Here is a 21,305-nt window from a genome sequence, read left to right on the forward strand (position 1 = left end):
AAATACACATACAGCATATACACATCATAGATACAGAATATATACATCATATATATGTGATATACATATTATGCTGTACAATGTCAAGCATAATGGGGCTTATTTACTAAGGGTCCCGCAGCTGCATTTCAGTCGGGTTTTCTGGCGTTATCGGGCCACCGGGACAGGGATTTAGAAAGGAATTGTGTCGCACGCGATCAGACTTTGGCGCATCGCCGCCGGCTTTCATGCAACAGAAATCGGGGGCGGGCCGTCGGAAGATCTGACCAATTCGGACAGAGCGCGATTGAACTTTAAAATTGTAAAACCCTTCAAGAAAGAATGAAAGTGACATATGAATGGAATATAAAATAGTACAAACTTTATTGAGTACAAGTAATAATATCAATTGTTTAAAAGTAGGCAAACAAAAAAGGAGGTAACAAACAGACAAAAAGATAATTACAAGGGCCCGGGTGTAACCATAATCAAAACATATGCAAACATTCCTGCATATAACTTAAAGTGCTTAGTAAGTAGGACCAAAATCGGTCGTGGGGCAAATGGAACAGATTGTGGCATCACATCTAAGTATCAGATTACTGGCCTATTGCAACCATGCCCAGCAACAAATATCTATGAACAAAGTAAACAGGAGAGATAAGTATAAGCATACAAACCACGGACCAAAGAGAAGAAACACAGCAAAATTGTGTTGCAAGCCCAAGCACTTACATGCACCAGGAAGAAGAAGGTGAACTCCAGTGGACCTGAGCGGGGAAGCGACAGATGCAGGATATCGGGCGCACAATACAAGTGAATTGCGGCAGAGTGCAGGATCGTCGGACACTCCGGATCGGGGAACTCACAGGAGTGGGTAAGTAAATGTGCCCCAGTATGTATATAATTGTGCACATCCTCCACTCTTTAATGTGTCTGGTCGGATGTCAGGGCTCCCTGACACTACGGGCCCCATAGCAACTGCTATGGCTGCTACGGCTGTAGTTGAGCCCCTGACTGGAATGTTGTTAGGCTAGTACCACTACATGGTATCAATGACATGAATAAATACAGTACCTGTAAACCCTCCATCTGCAATATTAAACATAAATTTAAATTTTCCACTATCTTCTCGTTTCCCTTCATCTTCTTCTCGTTTTATACAGTTGTCTCCGTTCTGCTGATTCACAATTTCCTCCTTCTCCTCCACTTTGTTCTCTTCTTCTGCAAGATGACACAATGTTAAAGGAAGTCTACTGTCAAAAACCATCATGATAAATCAGGGAAACTTACTCATAGATCCAGGCACCGTGACTGTGGTAATCTTTCTATGCTTGTTATCCATCGTCTCGTTTCTTCTTAAATCAACTTTTATAATTATTTTAATAAGCCCAAGGGGCTCTCGTGGGTTTTTACAGAGCCCCTCCGTGCTCTGGCTTCACAGGCTGTTATAATAAGCAGAGCAGGTCTCCTCTCCCCCTGCACTCTGTGCTGCTGCTAGATTACATAGGCAGAGGAAGCGAGCAGGGGGTTAGGTGAAACATTCTGCTCATTGTAACAGCCTGTGAATCTGAGGGGCAGTTGAGGCGCATTAGCATAATTTTAAAAGTTGATTTTATAAGGAAGGAGAACAGGAAGGAAGAATATCCCAAAAACATTTCTTGTCTATAGAGTATCTACACAGGTTTAGTTGTTTCCATGGAAACAGGATACATGGATGCAGCCTATGCCCAGCATAGTTAATAACAGACGATTGTCTACACATAGGTGGCTATTTTAAATATGTAAGAATGGAGACACATAAACACATAAATGCATCAGAGCTGTATACATAAAGCATAAGGAGATTGATGACATTAGCCATACCTGATTTTGGTTCTTTGTCTTCTACTTTATTTTGTACATTATTTAGTCCTATATTTTCTGTAGACTTTTCTTCTTGGACTTCTGCTGTTTTAAAAATATAAGATGGGGACAATTTAAGAAGTCAGTATCGTTATTTTATTGACAATTTAAACCTACTTTGAAATGACTTGTAAGAATTTGGAACTTTAGTTGTAAATCCTGTATCCATATTCTATTATCCTTTAGGGAACATTAATTGTAATAGTCCATACAGAGGTATTATCCTGCATGGTCCTGAAAAACAGCCAATAAAATTGTGCCCAAAAGTGGTGCTTCTGTAGTGGATATTTCAGAAGCAACTGAGTTGTCATGATCCGGCGGGGTCTCACCACTGCAGGGACTAATTTGTTATTACTGGACAACTCCTTTAACTTTCATCCATAAGGAAAGCTGTCTCACTAGTGCCTCTTCCAGGTAGCAATTGTACAAGTCAATGTCCAAAAAATGATAAAGCCTTGAAACACAACTTCCTAAATAATCAGAAGAACCGATCTCTAAATAACATTTCATTTTATCACAAAAGTAAAAAAATATTATCAATATATAAATAAAAAATGTTCATGATAATTTTAAATATCTTTCCCTCCTCCTCACTGTACTGCAGGACCCAAACAGAAGACAAAATATTCTGATCAAACATTTGATCACCAAGTAACTTGGTAAATAGGAATCCTCTTATCATAACATATCATTACACAAGCATTTTTACCTTTGGGACTCTGGTTTACAATCTCTTTCTCCTCATCCTCTTCTCCTGATTCCTTTTTTTGCTTTTCTTTAAATTCCTCACAATCTGGTTTTGTTTCAACATTATCCTTCTCCATTTTAGCTGAAGGCTACAAATAAATAAGACTTTGAAGCATAATACAAACTTTAACCTGTGGTCAGCAGGCATCTGATCTGGGAACCTATTGAGTTTTACAAAGAAAAGTAACGCTAGGTTGACATTACATTGTGGCTCTCTGTTGTAACTTTATATCGGGTGGATTCCTGAAGTATCTTTACAAGAGAGGGCTACGATATATATCACGCAGTACACTCAAAATGTCCTCCTGTTCCATCACCTCCCCTTGAAAGCGGGAGGAGGAGTGGACATCAGCAGCAGCCACGATGTTCATAGTGTTTTCCCAGTGATATAACTGTCCTTATGTGGATAGTTACATCACTGGGAGCTCCCTCAGTGTATGCTCAGCGGAGGCCAGTAGATGTTATACAGTTGAGTCAATCCCCCACTGGCTAATATGGACTCTGCCGAACGTATCCTAAAAACATGATCTGAATATAGCCCAATGTTACAATAAACAGGACATTTAAGGGAAGTAAAACTACTGTCACAGATGCCTTGCACTGTCTTAACTCTCTCCACATTCATAACATATGCTATTACATCAAAATGTTTAATTCAATTACGTATGGATTTTAATATTCCATCCTTTTCTCCACTGAATTGGGTGGAAGAAATAAGAAGAGAAGCTGCACATCTAATGTAGATTGCATTATTTAAAAACCACAACAAGCTCTAAAGCCACAGGAAATAAAATTCCATTTTACAGAAAGAGAATCCATATGTTTAGCTGATTTAATGTAATTTCTGTACACAGTGATACTCCATCAAATCATTAACCATAAAAGGCTGTAACTGTAAATGGATCGTTCACATTAGGAAATAACTTTACAACCAAAATAGTATTTCTGTTTCCTTGGGGATACAGACAAATGGGTTGTAATTGCTGTTTATAGTGAAATAAAATAGAAACAGATCTCTTTTCTCTCACAAAAGCTCTTCTGTATTTTATTATCATTTTGTATTTCTTTATGTAGTTGCATATGTATAATGTATGAGACAAGGAACACAATATAACATTAAAATGATCATAATATAACCTGAACCTCAATAGGCTTTGTCTTCTGGTCCGCAGATTCCATTTCCTCCGATAATGTACTCTGTGTTTCTACTTTTTCTAAAAATAAAAACAGTAACAGGACTTGTATGTTATTGCTATTCTGTATAATAAGAGATTATGGAATCATCCTATGGACTGTATCATGTATAAAAAGAGGAATGTCTCTCAACCTTCAACCATTGAATTTAATGGTTTTGCAAGTCGCCATCACCACCCTACCCAGTGATCAACTCTGTCCATACTATACTATACCATACTACCATAAGATAATATTTCAATTAATTCAGCTCTGTAAGATGTATATTTAAAGAAAAACTACCACCAGAATCAAGCATGATACACCAGGGACATGTACTCATAGATAAAGGCACAGTGACTGCGGTAATCTGTGGAATTTTCAGCACACAGGTAAATCAGCCTGTGAAGCTGCAGCATGGAGGGGCTCTGGTAATGCCCCACAAAGCCCTCAATATTTTAAAAGTTGATTTTTGAAGGAAGGAGGTCATGAATAACAAATATAAGAGGACATAGTCACACTACCTGGATCTGTGAGTACGTGCACCTGCTTTATCATGCATTTTGATGGTAGATTTCCTTAAAACAATAGCTTCCAACATTTATCAATTATTATTTTCTTATATTTTGCTAGTTAGTATTAAAATGGTTTAGAAGGTTAGAAGAAAGGCTCAAGCAGATACCTTATACGCCAGGTTGTATAGAACAACCACTGTTGTCACTGCTTACCCTAACCCCAAATCAGAGGACAGGGAATCCTAAATTACCTATCACTAGCTTACCTGGCACAGGGGTATTTCCTGGTGGTAGGGGGGCTGGACTTGCTGGAACAGGTGTAGTAGGATCTGATGAAACCACTTCAAAGCATTTCTTGCTCTCTGCACCCTCAGGAATCATATCTGGTGTACTGTACTTGCCATTGACTTGCTCAAACTCCTGAACCTGAGGACAAATACATCCATAAAGTGGTTTAGAAAGAAATGAAATCCAGTACTGCTCAACCTAAGAATTACTTTACAGTCATATCGAAGCATCTGTTTGATCTGCACACAAACGTCCATGGAATCAGAGCCTTGTGCTGGTCAGAACAGGTGTGTGTAGGATTCCTAAGTACAGTGGGTATGGAAAGTATTCAGACCCCTTTTTCAATGTTTCTTTGCAGCCAACTGGTAAGATCAAAAAAGTTCTGTTTTTTGTCATTAATGTACATTCTGCACCTCCTCTTGACCGAAAAAAAATGAAAAGTAGATATTTTTTGCTAATTTATTAAACAAGAAAAGCTGTAATATCACATGGTCATAAGTATTCAGACCCTTAATTAAACTGATTGGAATAGAATCATAAGGTCTAAGGAACTGCTCAAGGAGCTTAGAGACAGAATTGTGTCAAGGTTATAAAATAATTTCTGCAGCACCATAACTTTTCCTGGGGAAAAAGCATCTGTTGGTCAAGACAGGAGTCCCTGCCATCCCATGCCAGTAGCATGCAAAGTTGTAAAGGTTGGGCGTAGAACAGCGGCCAAGGCAAAGTTGGAATGGAAGCCATGAATAAACACAAAGTGGCCATTACTGACCGTCTTGTGGGTGTCCGATACCGGAGAAGACCTCTTACTGATGATAGGATTGTCCATATCTTCTCGGGCAGAAGAAAGGATCTCTGGCCACTGGAGTCTAACCTTATTCCCAGAAACATGATTGATCTTGAATGTACTAGGGAAGATTTATTTGGGTTTATGAGCCAGCCTAGACAATTTAAGGTGTCTTGCACCTGAGACAGCTGCAGTGTTACTGCTTCTTCCGACTCCTATGTAAGTAGAGAGTCGTCCAGGTATGGGGCAAAGGTCCCTTGTTGTTTTTTTATAAACGTGGCCATCTCTGTTATGAGTTTTGTAAATAGGCCACTATTACATCAAAGTGTAATGGAGATGTGTAAATGCTCCTTCCAGGAAGACTGCTTCTCTCAGGAGCTTCTGGGAGGCTGGATGATTTATAGTCGACTTTAGGGACTCCATCTTGAACTTCTCGACCAGTATGATGGAACGGAGAGAGACTTCCTTTTTTTAAATGTGAAAGAGTGTTGAGTAGTAGCTAGTTCCTCTTTCTTCTAACATGACTCTTCCCAGGAAATTCTTTTAGAGTAGGGTCTTTATCTCTAACTCCATAGCTTGTTGAGCCTGTAGGCCTGACCTGGGGGGGGTGGGGGGGGATTAACCTTAGGCCTTCTTGAATTATCTTCAAGACCCATTTGCTTCCCGAGATCTTCTTCCACACTGGCAAGATTAGAGCAGGCCTGCCCCCACTGGACCTCGGGCATCATTGCTGTTATTGGAGTCAGGAGTCTTGTTAAACATGAAACCTCTCGATCTCCTGGTACTTCTCCAACCTTCCTCTTTCTTGTCCCTTGGTCTCTGACTGGGAATGTACTGCCAGGAGGGACGAAAGGTCTCTGTCTTTCTATCCGATGCTTTCTCTAATATTCTGTCAAGTGAGGACCCGGTAAGAAGTCTCCATCACAGGGATTATTACAGAGCAAAACTATCAGCTTTTTTGTCCATGGGGTCCTTGAGCACTCCTGATTTTTCTATGGGAAGGGCAGATTTTCTAGACACCATGGATATAGCAATATCCACTTTGGGGGCCCTATCCCAGCACTCTGTCTCTTTCTAAGAGAACAAATTCTTCTTTTTTATCTCTCCAGGAACAAATATTTTCTTTTCAGGCCTTCCATTCAGAATGAAAGATGATACATTCTCATGCATGGGAAATAATTTTTACTTTCTCACTCCCAGCCCCTGAAACATGATGTCCCTTACGGAGCATTGCTCCTTTTCATCTTCTAACTCCATGGTGGCTTTAACAAGTCTCATCGTGTGTTCAGTGTCCTCTGCAGAGAAATTGGCCTACCCGACTTATCTTCCTTGTCTGACTCAGAGTCAACTTCTCCATATCTGAGTCTGAAACCTTAATTAACCTTGAAGTACCCAGGGAATCAGGGGACCTAACTGACCTTTTAGTGGCCCTGACGGTATTTCGCACTTCCTGAAGACTGAATGATTTATATAGTACAGACTGTTCCTGGGACATCATACGCTGAATATGGGTATCACAGGAAAAAAGTATAGAAGTATAGAAGGAAGAAAGACTATCTCTGCAGAGATTGCCTTGCAATCCGTGGCATAAACAACCGCCTGCTACAGATACTGTGAGATCCAGGAACAAGATCTCACACAGACAGCAATTCAGTTTTGTACTACATAAATCCAATAGCTTTAAGGAGTTTCCTTAAAGTTTCCACTGCATCATTACGTTACACTAGTTGGAGCACCCTGAGAAAATATTATACATATAACGGTTGTTCCCTCTGTATTAGAAATGTCATCATCAATAAGCTGAACTAGTAATCGCTTGCAGTCATCTGTGATCACAGTCATAATTATAGGCAACCACAATGGAAGTAAACTAGTAAGTAGATGTAACCTGATATAACAGTGTGGTGGTTTCATGCCTATCATCCAACATACCTTGAGTTCTAGTGTAAACATTTACTCACCCACCTTCTTTCGAACTAGTGACATGACTCCAATTCTGGTGAGGACATGTTGTCGAGAAAGTCCTTCTCTAGGGACACCATCAGCAAAGGTTTCTGCTCCATCTGCTCCAGGTTCACAGAGGTGTCTCATAAATAAAGAGACATAAGCCCTGCAGACAACATTGAATCAAAGGGTAAGGACACACGTTCAAGTGCCTTGAGTGGATCTAAGAATGAGAGGTGATCACACCTGATCATCCTCTATAATTGTGAGGCACTCGCCATACTGTATGTTGAATAGAGATTTGTACATAGGAGGTTTTTGTCTTGTAGGACCAAATGATTGGTATTATTTTGGGTATATGGATGGTAGCAATGTATTTGGCGCAGGTATCTAGGCACTAGATGACACCAAATGGGTATGACTGTAGAAGAAGCCACAGTGGACAACAATAAGGGTCCGCTCTTATATTTGCTGTAATCTCTTCTTCTCCTGGAGCTGGAACACTGATCCTTAGTAAACACCAGTTTTTGGTAAACTTAATTGTGTAAACTTAATGCAACACTGTAGACACTGCAACAAAAAATATGTGGCATGAGGCTGCATGTGACGTTATAGTGGTGTATTACCATTATTCACATACGGTGTATGTCAACATCACAAGTTTAGAGTTGAAGGGGATACGAATTCCGACGCTGTGGTTTGCTGCCCTCTAGTGAATAGCAAGTAGTACATTCTGAGGGCTGAAAAATAATCTGATCTTGAACAATGTACCTGAATTCTTTCTCACTCTTTCCTCGGAGATCGCGAACAAGCCAGTGTGAATTAAAGGCATCCTGTGGGGGCATTCCCCATCTCATTATAGCATTCAAGAAGGCTTTACGTTGTCGAGCATTAAAACCAAGGACCTTTAAATGATAATAAAAAGTTTTATGAGAACATAATGTAGTTCCAGCCGGAGCTGCAGTCACTTGCTGGAGAAGACACAGCATTATATTAATTAACTTATACTGATCCAGAGTTACATGTTGCAATATACTCCAAAGCTGCATTCACCATTCTGCTAGTGGAGTCACTCTGGCATCCAGTATTATACTGCAGAACTGATATCCTGTTGGTGATGCCATTGTGTACTAACATTACATTACTTCTATTTCATTTATTTTGAGTTCCAAACTTTATTATGCTCAAGAGCCGCACTATTCCTGAGCACTAGTACCCGTTGTTCTGGAGTATGTAACTCAGGATGATATTTTTTACTTAACTAATTTTTCTGAGAAATAAAATGCAAAAATTGAACAGAAAGGTAACATCTTCCTGCTCCATTATACATGTACCTCAATGTTTCCTCCAACACGAGCAAGAAGCGGAGGAAGAGGTTTGTCTCGGTCGCTTTTCAGTTGTCTGCGAGACTGTCTCCTCCCGCCTAAGGAAATGATATACAATTTCATAAAGGTTATCGAACTAGAGACCACAAAGAACAACTTTTTAGCTGCTAAAGCCTGTATAATAGGGTCTATGTTAGGCTAAGATAAAATAGCTTTAATGATAGGATGTCACCACTAGAGATCAGATGCCATGGAATCATGGTGGGTTGTCTTTCACTTAGAAAACTGTACACAACTATTAGGACAAACCGCCATACCTTAACTCAATTGTGATAATAAGGGTGTAATAAATGTGTAGCCCCCATAAAAGAATTGTAGAGTGACAGAGAAGACAAAGTAAGACTGACCGCAATAGGTAACCATCTTGTAATGCCACCATTGCCTGTTTGGTATATAGTGCTATAGGTGATCCTTTCCCATCTGTGGAAAAAAGTTAAACTCACTCTGACCTTCAGGCTTCTCTTCAAAATCTTCATCTTCATCCTCTGACCCAATGGAATATTCTGATTGGTTGTCAGAAAGTTCATCTTGCCATTCTATATGATAAAAAAAATCAATCAAGCTTGGAGAGATGAGGATAGTGATGAATGCATACATTAGCCCGTTCAATACTCAAGACCACTAAGGATACTGGTTATTTTACAATGAATTTTACTAAGGCATCTACATGCCTCTGCTGCATGTCCATGATATACACTCACCGGCCACTTTATTAGGTACACCATGCTAGTAACGGTTTGGACCCCCTTTTGCCTTCAGAACTGCCTCAATTCTTCGTGGCATAGATTCAACAAGGTGCTGTAAGCATTCCTCAGAGATTTTGGTCCATATTGACTTGATGGCATCACACAGTTGCCGCAGATTTGTCGGCTGCACATCCATGATGCGAATCTCCCGTTCCTCCACATCCCAAAGATGCTCTAATGGATTGAGATCTGGTGACTGTGGAGGCCATTTGAGTACAGTGACCTCATTGTCATGTTCAAGAAACCAGTCTGAGATGATTCCAGCTTTATGACATGGCGCATTATCCTGCTGAAAGTAGCCATCAGATGTTGGGTACATTGTGGTCATAAAGGGATGGACATGGTCAGCAACAATACTCAGGTAGGCTGTGGCATTGCAACGATGCTCAATTGGTAGCAAGGGGCCCAAAGAGTGCCAAGAAAATATTCCCCACACCATGACACCACCACCACCAGCCTGAACCGTTGATACAAGGCAGGATGGATCCATGCTTTCATGTTGTTGACGCCAAATTCTGACCCTACCATCCGAATGTCGCAGCAGAAATTGAGACTCATCAGACCAGGCAACGTTTTTCCAATCTTCTACTGTCCAATTTTGATGAGCTTGTGCAAATTGTAGCCTCAGATTCCTGTTCTTAGCTGAAAGGAGTGGCACCCGGTGTGGTCTTCTGCTGCTGTAGCCCATCTGCCTCAAAGTTCGACGTACTGTGCGTTCAGAGATGCTCTTCTGCCTACCTTGGTTGTAACGGGTGGCGATTTGAGTCACTGTTGCCTTTCTATCAGCTCGAACCAGTCTTCCCATTCTCCTCTGACCTCTGGCATCAACAAGGCATTTCCGCCCACAGAACTCCCGCTCACTGGATGTTTTTTCTTTTTCGGACCATTCTCTGTAAACCCTAGAGATGGTTGTGCGTTAAAATCCCAGTAGATCAGCAGTTTCTGAAATACTCAGACCAGCCCTTCTGGCACCAACAACCATGCCACGTTCAAAGGCACTCAAATCACCTTTCTTCCCCACACTGATGCTCGGTTTGAACTGCAGGAGATTGTCTTGACCATGTCTACATGCCTAAATGCACTGAGTTGCCGCCATGTAATTGGCTGATTAAAAATTAAGTGTTAACGAGCAGTTGGACAGGTGTACCTAATAAAGTGGCCGGTGAGTGTATATATATGAATACTTAGCTCAGATATACAGGGGGGTGAGATCATACAGCCTAAATTTAAGAAGATTTTTTGGATGTAAAAATAAAAAAACATGCAACTACTAAAGCAAAGCAATTATATATGCGCTTAATGTTATATAACTGTATCCAGCATAATCATCACAATAGACGGCACCTTGGTCCTCCTGTGAAGCATCATTGTAGTTGACTTGTTTGCGGATTCTTTTTCCTTTTCCAAGATTTCTTGCAAGATCCTCTTGCTGTTGTTCATAATGATGACGTAGGAGCTTCTCCCAATAGTCAGGATCTACATTCTCTTCTTGTTTTATAATTTCCCGTTCAACTTCCTCCTAAGGTTAATAAAATTGTAACACGATAAGGACTCCAATGACTTTACCAGCTGTCACCCTCACCTTCACAAAGCTAAAGCTCAATGGGGATTTGCAGCTTAAATAAGCCTTTCACCACCTCACACGAGCAGAGATGAACATACTATGATGTAGGGGCTATTACACAGATTCAGTGGTACTTAGCATTTTCTTTCTAGCCCCTATGGTTGCTGAGGTATCAGTTCCAGTATCTGATCATTATAATCCTCTGCGCTGTTAGAGAGGAGGTGCTAGAGCACAGGAGGGGGCACGAGTTATGATAATACCATATCACACTGCCCTGCCTCCTCTTCTGCTCCAGCACCTCCTGTCTGACAGTGGTGAGTATTATAATGGTCAGACACCAGGACTCATATTTTTGAAATTGAGCGAAACTGATCAGGTCCCACCTAGAGGAGATTTCAAATAAAGTTTTCCAGAAGAGACTATAGTAAATACGGCAGACCGGGCATGCACACACACACACACCCTTCCCCACTCGCGCTCATGCCGAATTCCCGGGTCACACCTAATGTGCCGTGTGGGTCAGAGAATCGACAAAACGGACAGAAATAGGCTTTATAAGCATGTTAAATTTGCCCCTATGTCCATTATAAGACCTGATTGGATTTTCATCCTTTATAAATCATAGTTTCTATTTGGTAACAGCAAGAAAACATCTTGAACACCAGAACTAATTGTTGAACAATATGTATGTGGGATATACAAAGTTTATATCCCTGTTAAAATGGTAGATTTTTGTCATGGAAAAAAGAAATGACTTTACACTTATTTACACCTTCAATTTTACCCATAATCTGCACCATAAAAAGCAAACTAAGTAATGAATTAAGAAACCAGGGGAAAAGAACAAGACTATAATAATGTGGTTGCATTAGCCCAGCACACATTTTATAATCTGGATGTGGTTGTGACCAGGATTAGAAAATCACTTTTAAAATCATGGTGAATAGTAGTCAGTACACAACTGCAATCCATTAAAGGGATCTTTGGTTTAGCTTCTCTAGTAGGATTTTCCTGCCATTTTTTAGTTTTAGTTTTAATTTACAGAAAAAGATATGATGCAAATATAGCACATAAAAGGGATGTTGGAAGTTATCAGTTAGCAGAAGGGTACAAATACATTTCCAAGGCATTAGATATTCAATGGAACACAGTGAAGATGGTCATCAAGAATAGATAAACCGTGACATTATATGGGAATGGACGTCTCAAAAACTAACCAAAAGGCAAGTAGGCAATTGATCTTCGAGGTGCCAAGAGCTAAAGAAATATGGAGGAGGTGCATGAATATCTGGTAAGTGATGGTTTTGTGTTCCATGTATGAGCAGTCTCTTTAGATGTCTAGGCTCTGGGATAGGGTGGTAAAACGGATGCCCTCACAATCTGACAGATTTGAAGCATCATGGTAAACCAGGGACACTAACTTTTATATACAGTTACTTTGACTGTGGTAATGTTTTTATATTTGTTACCGATGGCCTCCTTCCTTTTAATGTCATCTTTGAAAAATATGCTAATGAGCCTGAAATGCTATGGGGGGATTACCAGAGCGCCTCCATGCTGTGTCTTCAAGCTGATTTTAGAAGGAAGAAGGCCAAGAATAACACATATAAAACAATTACCACCATCACATCACAATGCCTTGATCAATGACTATGTACATCTAGGTTTATCATGCTTGATTTTTACTGTAGATTAATGGAAGAGAGGCCAGAGGCTGCCAATGGTCCTAAATGATTCTCCTCGATCTGATTTTTTTTTTTTTTTTACATGACAAGCAACATTCATTTTCACAGGGGTTAGTATCCCTTTATATCCACTGTACTATTGTACTGTAGAAATTTTTACCACTATAAAACTCAAAGGTAATAAATAAGTGTTACCACTCCGTCATCCTCTCGCACAACATACTGAGCCACTTTGAAAGAACTCAGATATTCATTCATGTTTTGTATCTCTGTGTCCTCGGTGGCATCTTGGTTTCTATCCAGAAGTTTGGAGATGGCGCCATCATCATAATGGATGACACTGCTGTCTTCAACGTCCTTACTGTCCCCTGCAAAAGGCAATACAGACATGTATCACCAATATTCCCTGCCCAATACCTAACATCTGCGAATAGGATATGACAATGGGAGTTATCCAGACCTGGAATTCAAAGGACCCTTAAAGGGGTATTCATATCTGGGCATTTGTGTTTAATTTAATTCACCTGCCATATATACACATTTTTTGAATTGCATTTTATCAAAATATGTACCTGTGTGAAGATAATTTCCCATGTTGTCCCTTATAAACTAACTTCACAACCGCCTGGATGTATTGTTCATTAATACATGATGGCTGTGTGACATGCAGTAACTCTCTGGCCATTTTGTATGTAAAAACTATTTGTTGCTTTGATCAATTACTCCAGCAGTGGTTGAATCCAAGGACACCTATGTTGTTTCCAAGGGACCATATGACTACATTTATAGGACATTATCTTCACATAGCTTCATATTTTTAACAACATCCAATTGAAGAAATGTATGTTTATAACAAATGGATCAAATTTAATGTATATACCCAAATGGAAATAGCCCTTTAACTCCTTTATGTCTGGTTAAGCGTTCCAGGATAAACGGCGATTATTTGTAAGCCAAATTTATTCTATTGCAAAACACAAAGATAAGGGGATGTCCACCTTCAGTGACCGATGATGGCTTAAAGAGAGACTCCGGCCAGGAGTCAGGAAAATATTCCTCAATTTAGAGCATAAACTTATTCTAGGAGTTTTCTCCTGTGCTCATCTTCACCCCCTAAAGGAGTAGCTGGTAGGAAAAACTGAGCTTGATTAAAAGTTTCTGATTAAAACTTCTTAATAACATTTTTGCTAAAAATAAAAATCTAATGTGGACATCACCTTTAATTCCAGCAGCGTAACATATATATACACAAAATAGCATGATATAAACAGCCGCAACCAACTGTAATGGGGGTCACACCCATGGTGCTGATGAGTGAGCACCCCCCCGAAAAGCCACAAAAGTTACAGAACAAAACATGGCAGTGACAAAAGTGACAAAGCTTGTGTTGCAGTTGCAGCTGTGAAAATAGCAACAATTAAAATTCACATAGGGATATGGCGTACAGAGCACTAGTTATAGATTTCCATGTGTAGAGTAGTAATGGTAATCTTTAGTAAATCTTGAGTCCCCTATGATAGTTACCTACAAACTGCAATATCTGTAGCATCTAAATGTGTTTGAGTGATCATGCCTACCAGTGCCTGAGCTAGATATCTATTCACCTGTAGAGACCAGTGTATATCCTCTTGTATACCACAGAATTGCTGGTAGAGGACACCACACCTTAGAGAACATATTCCTGCATGGGGCCATGGCTTTGTAACAGTAAAAACTATGTACATGGTTCTTAAGCATTTTAGTATTGTGCCTATGCATTCAAAATGGTGAAAGAGGTAAAAGCCCTTGATTAAAATCATCTCCTCAATGCAGCCCCTAAGCAAGCCTATATGTCTCCAAGGTAACAGACAACAAATAACCCCTATGTAGTCTGATCCTGGAGCCTCTATTTCATCACTACCCTACCCAATGTACATATAATATACTGAAGTAATATGAAGTAATTCAATAGAGTATATCACATCAGTAGATATGTATCTACCTCCTTAGGGATTTCTGAAATAATCTGTGATGGAGTCGCGACTGGAGACTCTTGATTTTAGGTGCTACTCACTAATCTAGTGTTTGTTTCCATTGTCATCCACACATGGTTACTATTTTCCTTTCACAATGGGGAAGATTAATCAAGCTGTCTGAAAGTCAGAATATTTCTAGTTGCCCACGGCAACCAATCACAGCTCCCCTTTAAAATATTCACGAGCACTGGTAAAATGAAAGCTGAGCTGTGATTTGTTGCCATGGGCAACTAGAAATATTCTGACTTTCAGACAGCTTAATAAATCTGCCCCTATGTGCCCTCACTAACATAAGAAAGTCAAAACACTTATTTACGTAAATACTCTGCACCGCTGTGTGCACACACTCCATCCATTATATTTTAGTTGTTAAATAATGCAGATTGTGCTCCGTATATTTTGAGACTGGATTACATGCATAAATTGTGCAATGTGCATAACCCTGATTTGCCACTATGTGAAATTTAGACTTTTTTTTTTATTTAAGCAATATTTATTCCGGCACTTAAAGGGGAAGGCAACACTACAGACTAGCCACTGCTCTGGTAGCATTGATCCACAGAGCCGCTCACCAGGTTTCTTGCATACTGTTAAGTTGCCACAATGATGGTCTGCAGTAAAAAGGAGGGAAGACACAAAAACATCAAAAAAAGGAGGCGAAGAGTTAGGCAATCGGCACATCAAGCTACATCACAGTCTGTATTGAAAGCATCACAACTGATTTTGACATATTGCTTTAAATGTTTTGGAATTTTTTTCCTGTGTACTTCAGAATCCGCTCTAGGCCGACTCCAATACAAATTTATTCAGTCTGTGAAATACGTACCAACTGGGCCATATGTGATTCTGTGGGGGGATTCATTGTGGCAACTGGTGTACAGGTCAAAAGTGTGACTTCTTATCCCCCGTACATGACCCTCGCGGCAGGTGGATTGAGTCAGGATGCTTGAGCTATGTTCTGGCACATATGCTATATCTTGCGGCCTACAAGCTATTTGATAGCCTAAGGAAGTTAGTGATCTACTACACACAAGTTATGTGCATAATCCTAGACCATCAGAGATGCCGTCATTCACCTTTTGGCTTTAAGTCCACAAAACAGTTTTTGTTAACCAAAAGCACATGGCTGCACTAAGTGCAATACTTTTTCATGGATCAATGCTCTTGTCCACTTTTTTTAAACAAACATTGGGGGCATTTATGATCAAGTTTCTGAGGTAAAACTGTTCTAGTTGCCCATGGAAACCAATCAGAACTCAGCTTTAATTTTATAAACAGCTGTGGGGAAATGAAAGCTGAGCTCTGATTGGTTGCCAACGAAAACAAGAACAGTTCTGCTCTAAAAAAAATTCTTCACAAAAAAATTGCATATTTCCTAGTCTGAACCATTTTCACTAAGCCTTGTGCACAACATAATTTATATTATATATAATTATTATATTATATTATAATTTATATTATATATTCACTGAATATTCACCAGGCAGCTTCTGAGAGAACCAGAGGTGAGTCCAATGTCCAATCTCTAGACAGGTATAAACTTTCTTTAAAGTGGCCACAGAACTTTCACAGATCGATGTGGGTCCACAAGGACTTGTAGTTTGTTAAGTGTCCCAAATAGCCCTAACAGGTTCCCTTGGAATACCAGCTACCTAGGAGACCAAAGATTTTGGCATAGAAAAAGAAGTATAAATGAAAAACAAAATCAGTTGTGATGTCCCAGAATACAAGATCTCTCTATTTCCATGTACTCAGTTGATGCAAACCGCAACTCTACTTCATGACACATTATTGAACACATCTGAAAACAAGCAAACACAGAGCTTTATTCAGTGGAGATTTCTCCTGCTCTACATGATCACAGGAAATAGATTGCAAGCTCTTGTGTGCAGGGCCCAATTTTCTATTGTTTCATCTGTCCATTTTACTTATTTGACTTGCAAAATTGATGTGGAAAATAAAGGCACTTATTATTATGATTACCGTATATACTCGTGTATAAGCCGAGTTTTTCAGCACAAAAAAAGCGGCTCCTCTTCTGGCTTCCCGGCTCCTCTTCTTGCTTCCGCGCCGTCTTCTGTCTTCTTTAACATCGCGTTGGGCGCCGCCATTGTTCTTCCCCCGTGCGGCGCCTAGTATGACGTCAGCAGCGGCGCGTCATACTAGGCGCCGCACGGGAGAGAACAGTTGCGGCGCCCAACGCAATGTTAAAGAAGACAGAAGACGGCGCGGAAGCAAGAAGAGGAGCCGCAATGGCATCGGGGGAGCAGCGCTGCGCATCGGGATCACCGGAGGGTGAGTAAATAGTTTTTTTTTTTTTAATTCTGGGCTGACTGTATACTACTGGGGGCATGCTGTATATTACTAGGGGACAGGCTGGGGTGGCTGTATACTACTGGGGGCATGCTGTATACTACTGGGGGCAGGCTGGGGTGGCTGTATACTACTGGGGGCAGGCTGGGGTGGCTGTATACAACTGGGGTCAGGCTGGGGTGGCTGTATACAACTGGGGTCAGGCTGGGGTGGCTGTATACTACTGGGGGCAGGCTGGGGTGGCTGTATACTACTGGGGGCAGGCTGTATACTACTGGGGGCAGGCTGTATACTACTGGGGGCAGGCTGGGGCAGGCTGTATACTTCTGGGGGCAGGCTGTATACTACTGTGGGCAAACTGTATATTATAGGGATCTGGCTGGCTATATACTTGGCTGGGTCTGTGACCAATGCATTTCCCACCCTCGGGTTATACTCGAGTCAATAGGTTTTCCCAGTTTTTGGTGGTAAAATTAGGGGTCACGGCTTATACTCGGGTCGGCTTATACTCGAGTATATACAGTATTATTGATAGAAGCTGAGCTCTGTCCTATGTAGGGTTGTTTGATTTGGAGCAGGATTCCTCTATAAAAAGTAGAGTAAATCCTGGCAGGACTCCTAGGAGAAAGAGTGAGAGTCCTGCGTACCGCACCCACAATGGATGATTGACAGCCTTCTGTGTATGCACACTGATACAGAAAGTTCTGTCAATCACAAATGGGCAAATCCTGTGTTCTTGTTTTCCCACATGATCAGTACTATAGTTATTATTATTACTATTATTACTCTTTTATTCCTCTTGGATAAGTTTGAATCGGCACTAGGTGTTACCATCATTAAGAAGTGTGCCTAGAAACTCATCAGGCAGAGGCACAAGACAGTACAACAAAGAAACATGAGATGTGAGACAAGGGATGCATTGGGTTTCTTTTACCTTCAACATCATCCTTGAAAAGCTCTTCTGTTCCAAACTTCAGAATATCATCCAATTCCTGCTTTGACATGGAGCCAGATTTAGAGCCCAAGCCTGGCCGTACTACTAGATGGGTCAACATCATTTTTCTCTTTGCCACCTGGGTAATCCGTTCCTCTACAGAAGCTCTTGTGACAAACCTATAGATCATGACTTTTTTATTCTGCCCGATTCTGTGAGCGCGGCTGAAAGCCTGTAGAGAAGGATTTGTATCTTTAATAAATTTAATAAATTTCTCCTATAACATATTTCCAATTTTTCAAGTGTGTACAATATTATGAAGGACCCATATGGAGCCCCATAATACAGAATTTTGGGAACATGTGCATAGCCACCATGAAAATCTGTAACCACTACTGAAACTTCCACAAAACCGTAAAACTGCTCCACAGCATACAGCATGAATACCAGATTTTTTGATGGATGAACACTTTTCATTAATGGGATTGTCTAATCACAATAAGTTATCCCCAATCTGTGGGATAGAGGAGAACAAGCTGATCATGACAGTCCCAGTGATGGGGTCCATTTGGGGAATGGCAGGTCAGACATGCACAATGCCGCTCCACTTACAGTCTTTGGTACTGGCAGAAGCAGAGATCTCTGTCAGCACCATAGAGGAGAATAAAGAAACAGGCACATGGGCGACTAGCTGTTCTGTTCATTTTGTCGTACAACTGACCCCTGTTCTTATGATCTGTCGGGTTCTTACCATTGTGACCACCACCAATCATCAAGTTATCCCTTCCATGAATGTAATAATAATAACGATTAATGAACTGACCTGGATATCATTGTGTGGGTTCCAGTCTGAGTCATATATAATGACCGTGTCAGCTGTAGCTAAATTTATTCCCAATCCTCCAGCACGGGTAGACAATAGAAAACAAAACTGCTGTGCACCAGGAGCTAAAAGAATGAAAAAGATAATGGAAGACATGTCAAGTGTACAGTAATAAAATCTTTACAGATAAAAGAAGCCCTAGAGGAGTCCCAAAGATGGGTCACACATTAATTTTACTAATTAAACTGGTTGATAGACAGCACCATGATTCTAAGAAAGTTAGAGCTAGGTCGCTGAGATTTTCTCCTAGGAGAGGGGAAGAGGGAGCTGTCATTTTCAAAGAGCTGCTCACATAACTGCTTCAGTAACCACATACTGTCACAGCTAATATACAACATTAAATCACAATTGTCTGTCAAAAATGGGGGAAAATAACATCTATTACTGAGTCCAAATGTTAAAATATTTTATTTAGACACAGTAGAAATGTTGTTGGGCACAGCCTGGTAAATGGCATAAGGCTAAGTAGTACATCAAAGCCACAAACAACATTAATACTGGGTTGCAGTTTATATTGATTTTATATGAAAATAACAGCAGCCGTATTCTTTGCAACTGACCTAGGGTAAACTCTTAAAAGGGTGCTCCCATTTCAACAAGTAATTGATATTGTTTGAACAATAAATAGTTAGACAAAATATAATATTATTTATGTATCAATTCTGTAGGAAGCTTCATTGTTTATTTCCAGTGGACAGAAATCTGATCATGGTCACACAGGTGCACGGCTCGTTATATAACACAGCTCTGATTACTCTCTATGATACTAACGAGCCGTACACCTGTGTGACCATGGTCCGATTTCTATCAAGTGGAAGTAAACATAAAATCTTCTATAGAAGGGCAACAAGTAGAGATCAAGAAGACCAGTGATGCCACACGGGGCACTTTCGGTCCATATTTAAGCATGCGTTTTCAGTCCGTTTAAAAATGCATTTACCGTTTACCATGCATTTGTCCCTACGGGACTCAGCCTCTTTTGGCTTTAGGACGCGGTCCCATTTTTCAAATCTGCCCTGTGTCACTATAAGTGCTTATAGCTTTGGAACAATATAAGATATCCAAGTCCTAAATTCTCTACTTTTGAAGCAGATAGTCCTAGCACCCAAATAAATTCATAACTTACATTTCTCAAATGTCTGCTTTATATTGGCAGGGTTTTTTAAGATTCTACATATTTTACTAGAATGTTATGAGGCTCAGAATTTGGGTGCCATTTTTCTAATTTTTGGGAAAATCACCAAAACTAATAGTTTTTTTATTGTGGACCTATAGGGGCTTATTTTTTTGCCACATGAGATTCACTTTTCTGGTAAATAATTTTGGGGCATCTATAGCTAATTGGTGAGATTTTATTAACTCTTTGTCGGTGGAGGAAACGCAAATCATCAAATTTTAGGAACTTTTTTTGTGGGTTTTTTTTTGGCCGTTTACCATACCGTAAAAATACTGTATTATTTTTATTCTATGGGTCTCCACGATTACAGAAAGACCTCATTTATATAGCCCCCCCCCCCATTTTTACTTACCGTATATACTCGAGTATAAGCCGACCCGAGTATAAGCCAAGACCCCTAATTTTACCACCAAAACTGGGAAAATATATTGACTCGAGTATAAGCCGAGGGTGGGAAATGCATTGGTCACAGACCCCCCAGTATATAGCCAACTAGCCCCCTATAGTATACAGCCAGTCCAGCCTGCCCCCAGTAGTATACAGCACTGCCCCCAGTAGTATACAGCCTGCCCCCAGTAGTATGCAGCACTGCCCCCAGTAGTATACAGCCTGCCCCCAGTAGTATACAAACTGCCCCCAGTAGTATACAGCACTGCCCCCAGTAGTATACAGCACCCTAGCCTGCCCCGTGTGGTATACAGCCTTCCCCCGGTAGTATACGCCTGCCCCCAGTAGTATACAGCTTGCCCCAGCATTAAAAAAATAATAAACGTATATACTCACCCTCCGGTGGCCCCGATGTGCAGCGCTGCTCCCCCGATGTCAGCGCGGCTCGTCTTCAGGCTTCCGCGACCGTCTTCTTTCTTCTGCCGGGCGCCGCCATTGCTCTCTCTCTTGGCCGGCGCCTAGTATGATGCGCACGGCGCACTGCAGAAGAAAGAAGACGGGTGCGGAAGCCTGAAGACGAGCTGTGCGGACATCGGGGAGCAGCGCTGCACATCGGGGCCACCGGAGGGTGAGTATATACGTTTATTATTTTTTAAGTATTTTTAACTTCCTATATGACTCGTGTATAAGCCGAGGGGACGTTTTTCAGCACATTTTTTGTGCTGAAAAACTCGGCTTATACACGAGTATATACGGTAATTAAAAAGTAATTTGCCGAAAATGTTAATTTAAGCATCTCCGACTTTCATATGGATAACTTTTTTATTTTTCAGCGTACAAATCTGGTCAAGGGCTTATTTATTGCGAGAAGGATTGTTCTT

General features: G+C 40.6%; 1 protein-coding gene across 6 annotated transcripts in view; it reads right to left on the minus strand.

The window, feature by feature from the left end:
* Nucleotides 1-21,305, minus strand: part of CHD5 (chromodomain helicase DNA binding protein 5) — a 145,686-nt gene that overhangs the window by 18,448 nt on the left and 105,933 nt on the right. For 2 of the 6 annotated variants that reach the window (XM_072156228.1, XM_072156233.1), the window contains exons 22-35: nucleotides 18,801-18,925; nucleotides 17,978-18,209; nucleotides 15,303-15,341; nucleotides 12,911-13,083; nucleotides 10,811-10,985; nucleotides 9,164-9,256; nucleotides 8,670-8,758; nucleotides 8,107-8,240; nucleotides 7,357-7,501; nucleotides 4,586-4,745; nucleotides 3,775-3,845; nucleotides 2,594-2,720; nucleotides 1,846-1,929; nucleotides 1,057-1,203 (exon numbers count right to left, since the gene is read on the minus strand). In XM_072156228.1, the coding sequence (XP_072012329.1) occupies nucleotides 1,057-1,203; nucleotides 1,846-1,929; nucleotides 2,594-2,720; nucleotides 3,775-3,845; nucleotides 4,586-4,745; nucleotides 7,357-7,501; nucleotides 8,107-8,240; nucleotides 8,670-8,758; nucleotides 9,164-9,256; nucleotides 10,811-10,985; nucleotides 12,911-13,083; nucleotides 15,303-15,341; nucleotides 17,978-18,209; nucleotides 18,801-18,925 (1,794 nt within the window). The remainder of the gene's footprint in view (nucleotides 1-1,056; nucleotides 1,204-1,845; nucleotides 1,930-2,593; nucleotides 2,721-3,774; nucleotides 3,846-4,585; nucleotides 4,746-7,356; nucleotides 7,502-8,106; nucleotides 8,241-8,669; nucleotides 8,759-9,163; nucleotides 9,257-10,810; nucleotides 10,986-12,910; nucleotides 13,084-15,302; nucleotides 15,342-17,977; nucleotides 18,210-18,800; nucleotides 18,926-21,305) is intronic. The other 4 variants (XM_072156230.1, XM_072156229.1, XM_072156234.1 and 1 more) reach the window with 4 other exon arrangements.

Source organism: Engystomops pustulosus, chromosome 6, assembly GCF_040894005.1.
Source record: "Engystomops pustulosus chromosome 6, aEngPut4.maternal, whole genome shotgun sequence".
Lineage (NCBI taxonomy): Eukaryota > Metazoa > Chordata > Amphibia > Anura > Leptodactylidae > Engystomops > Engystomops pustulosus.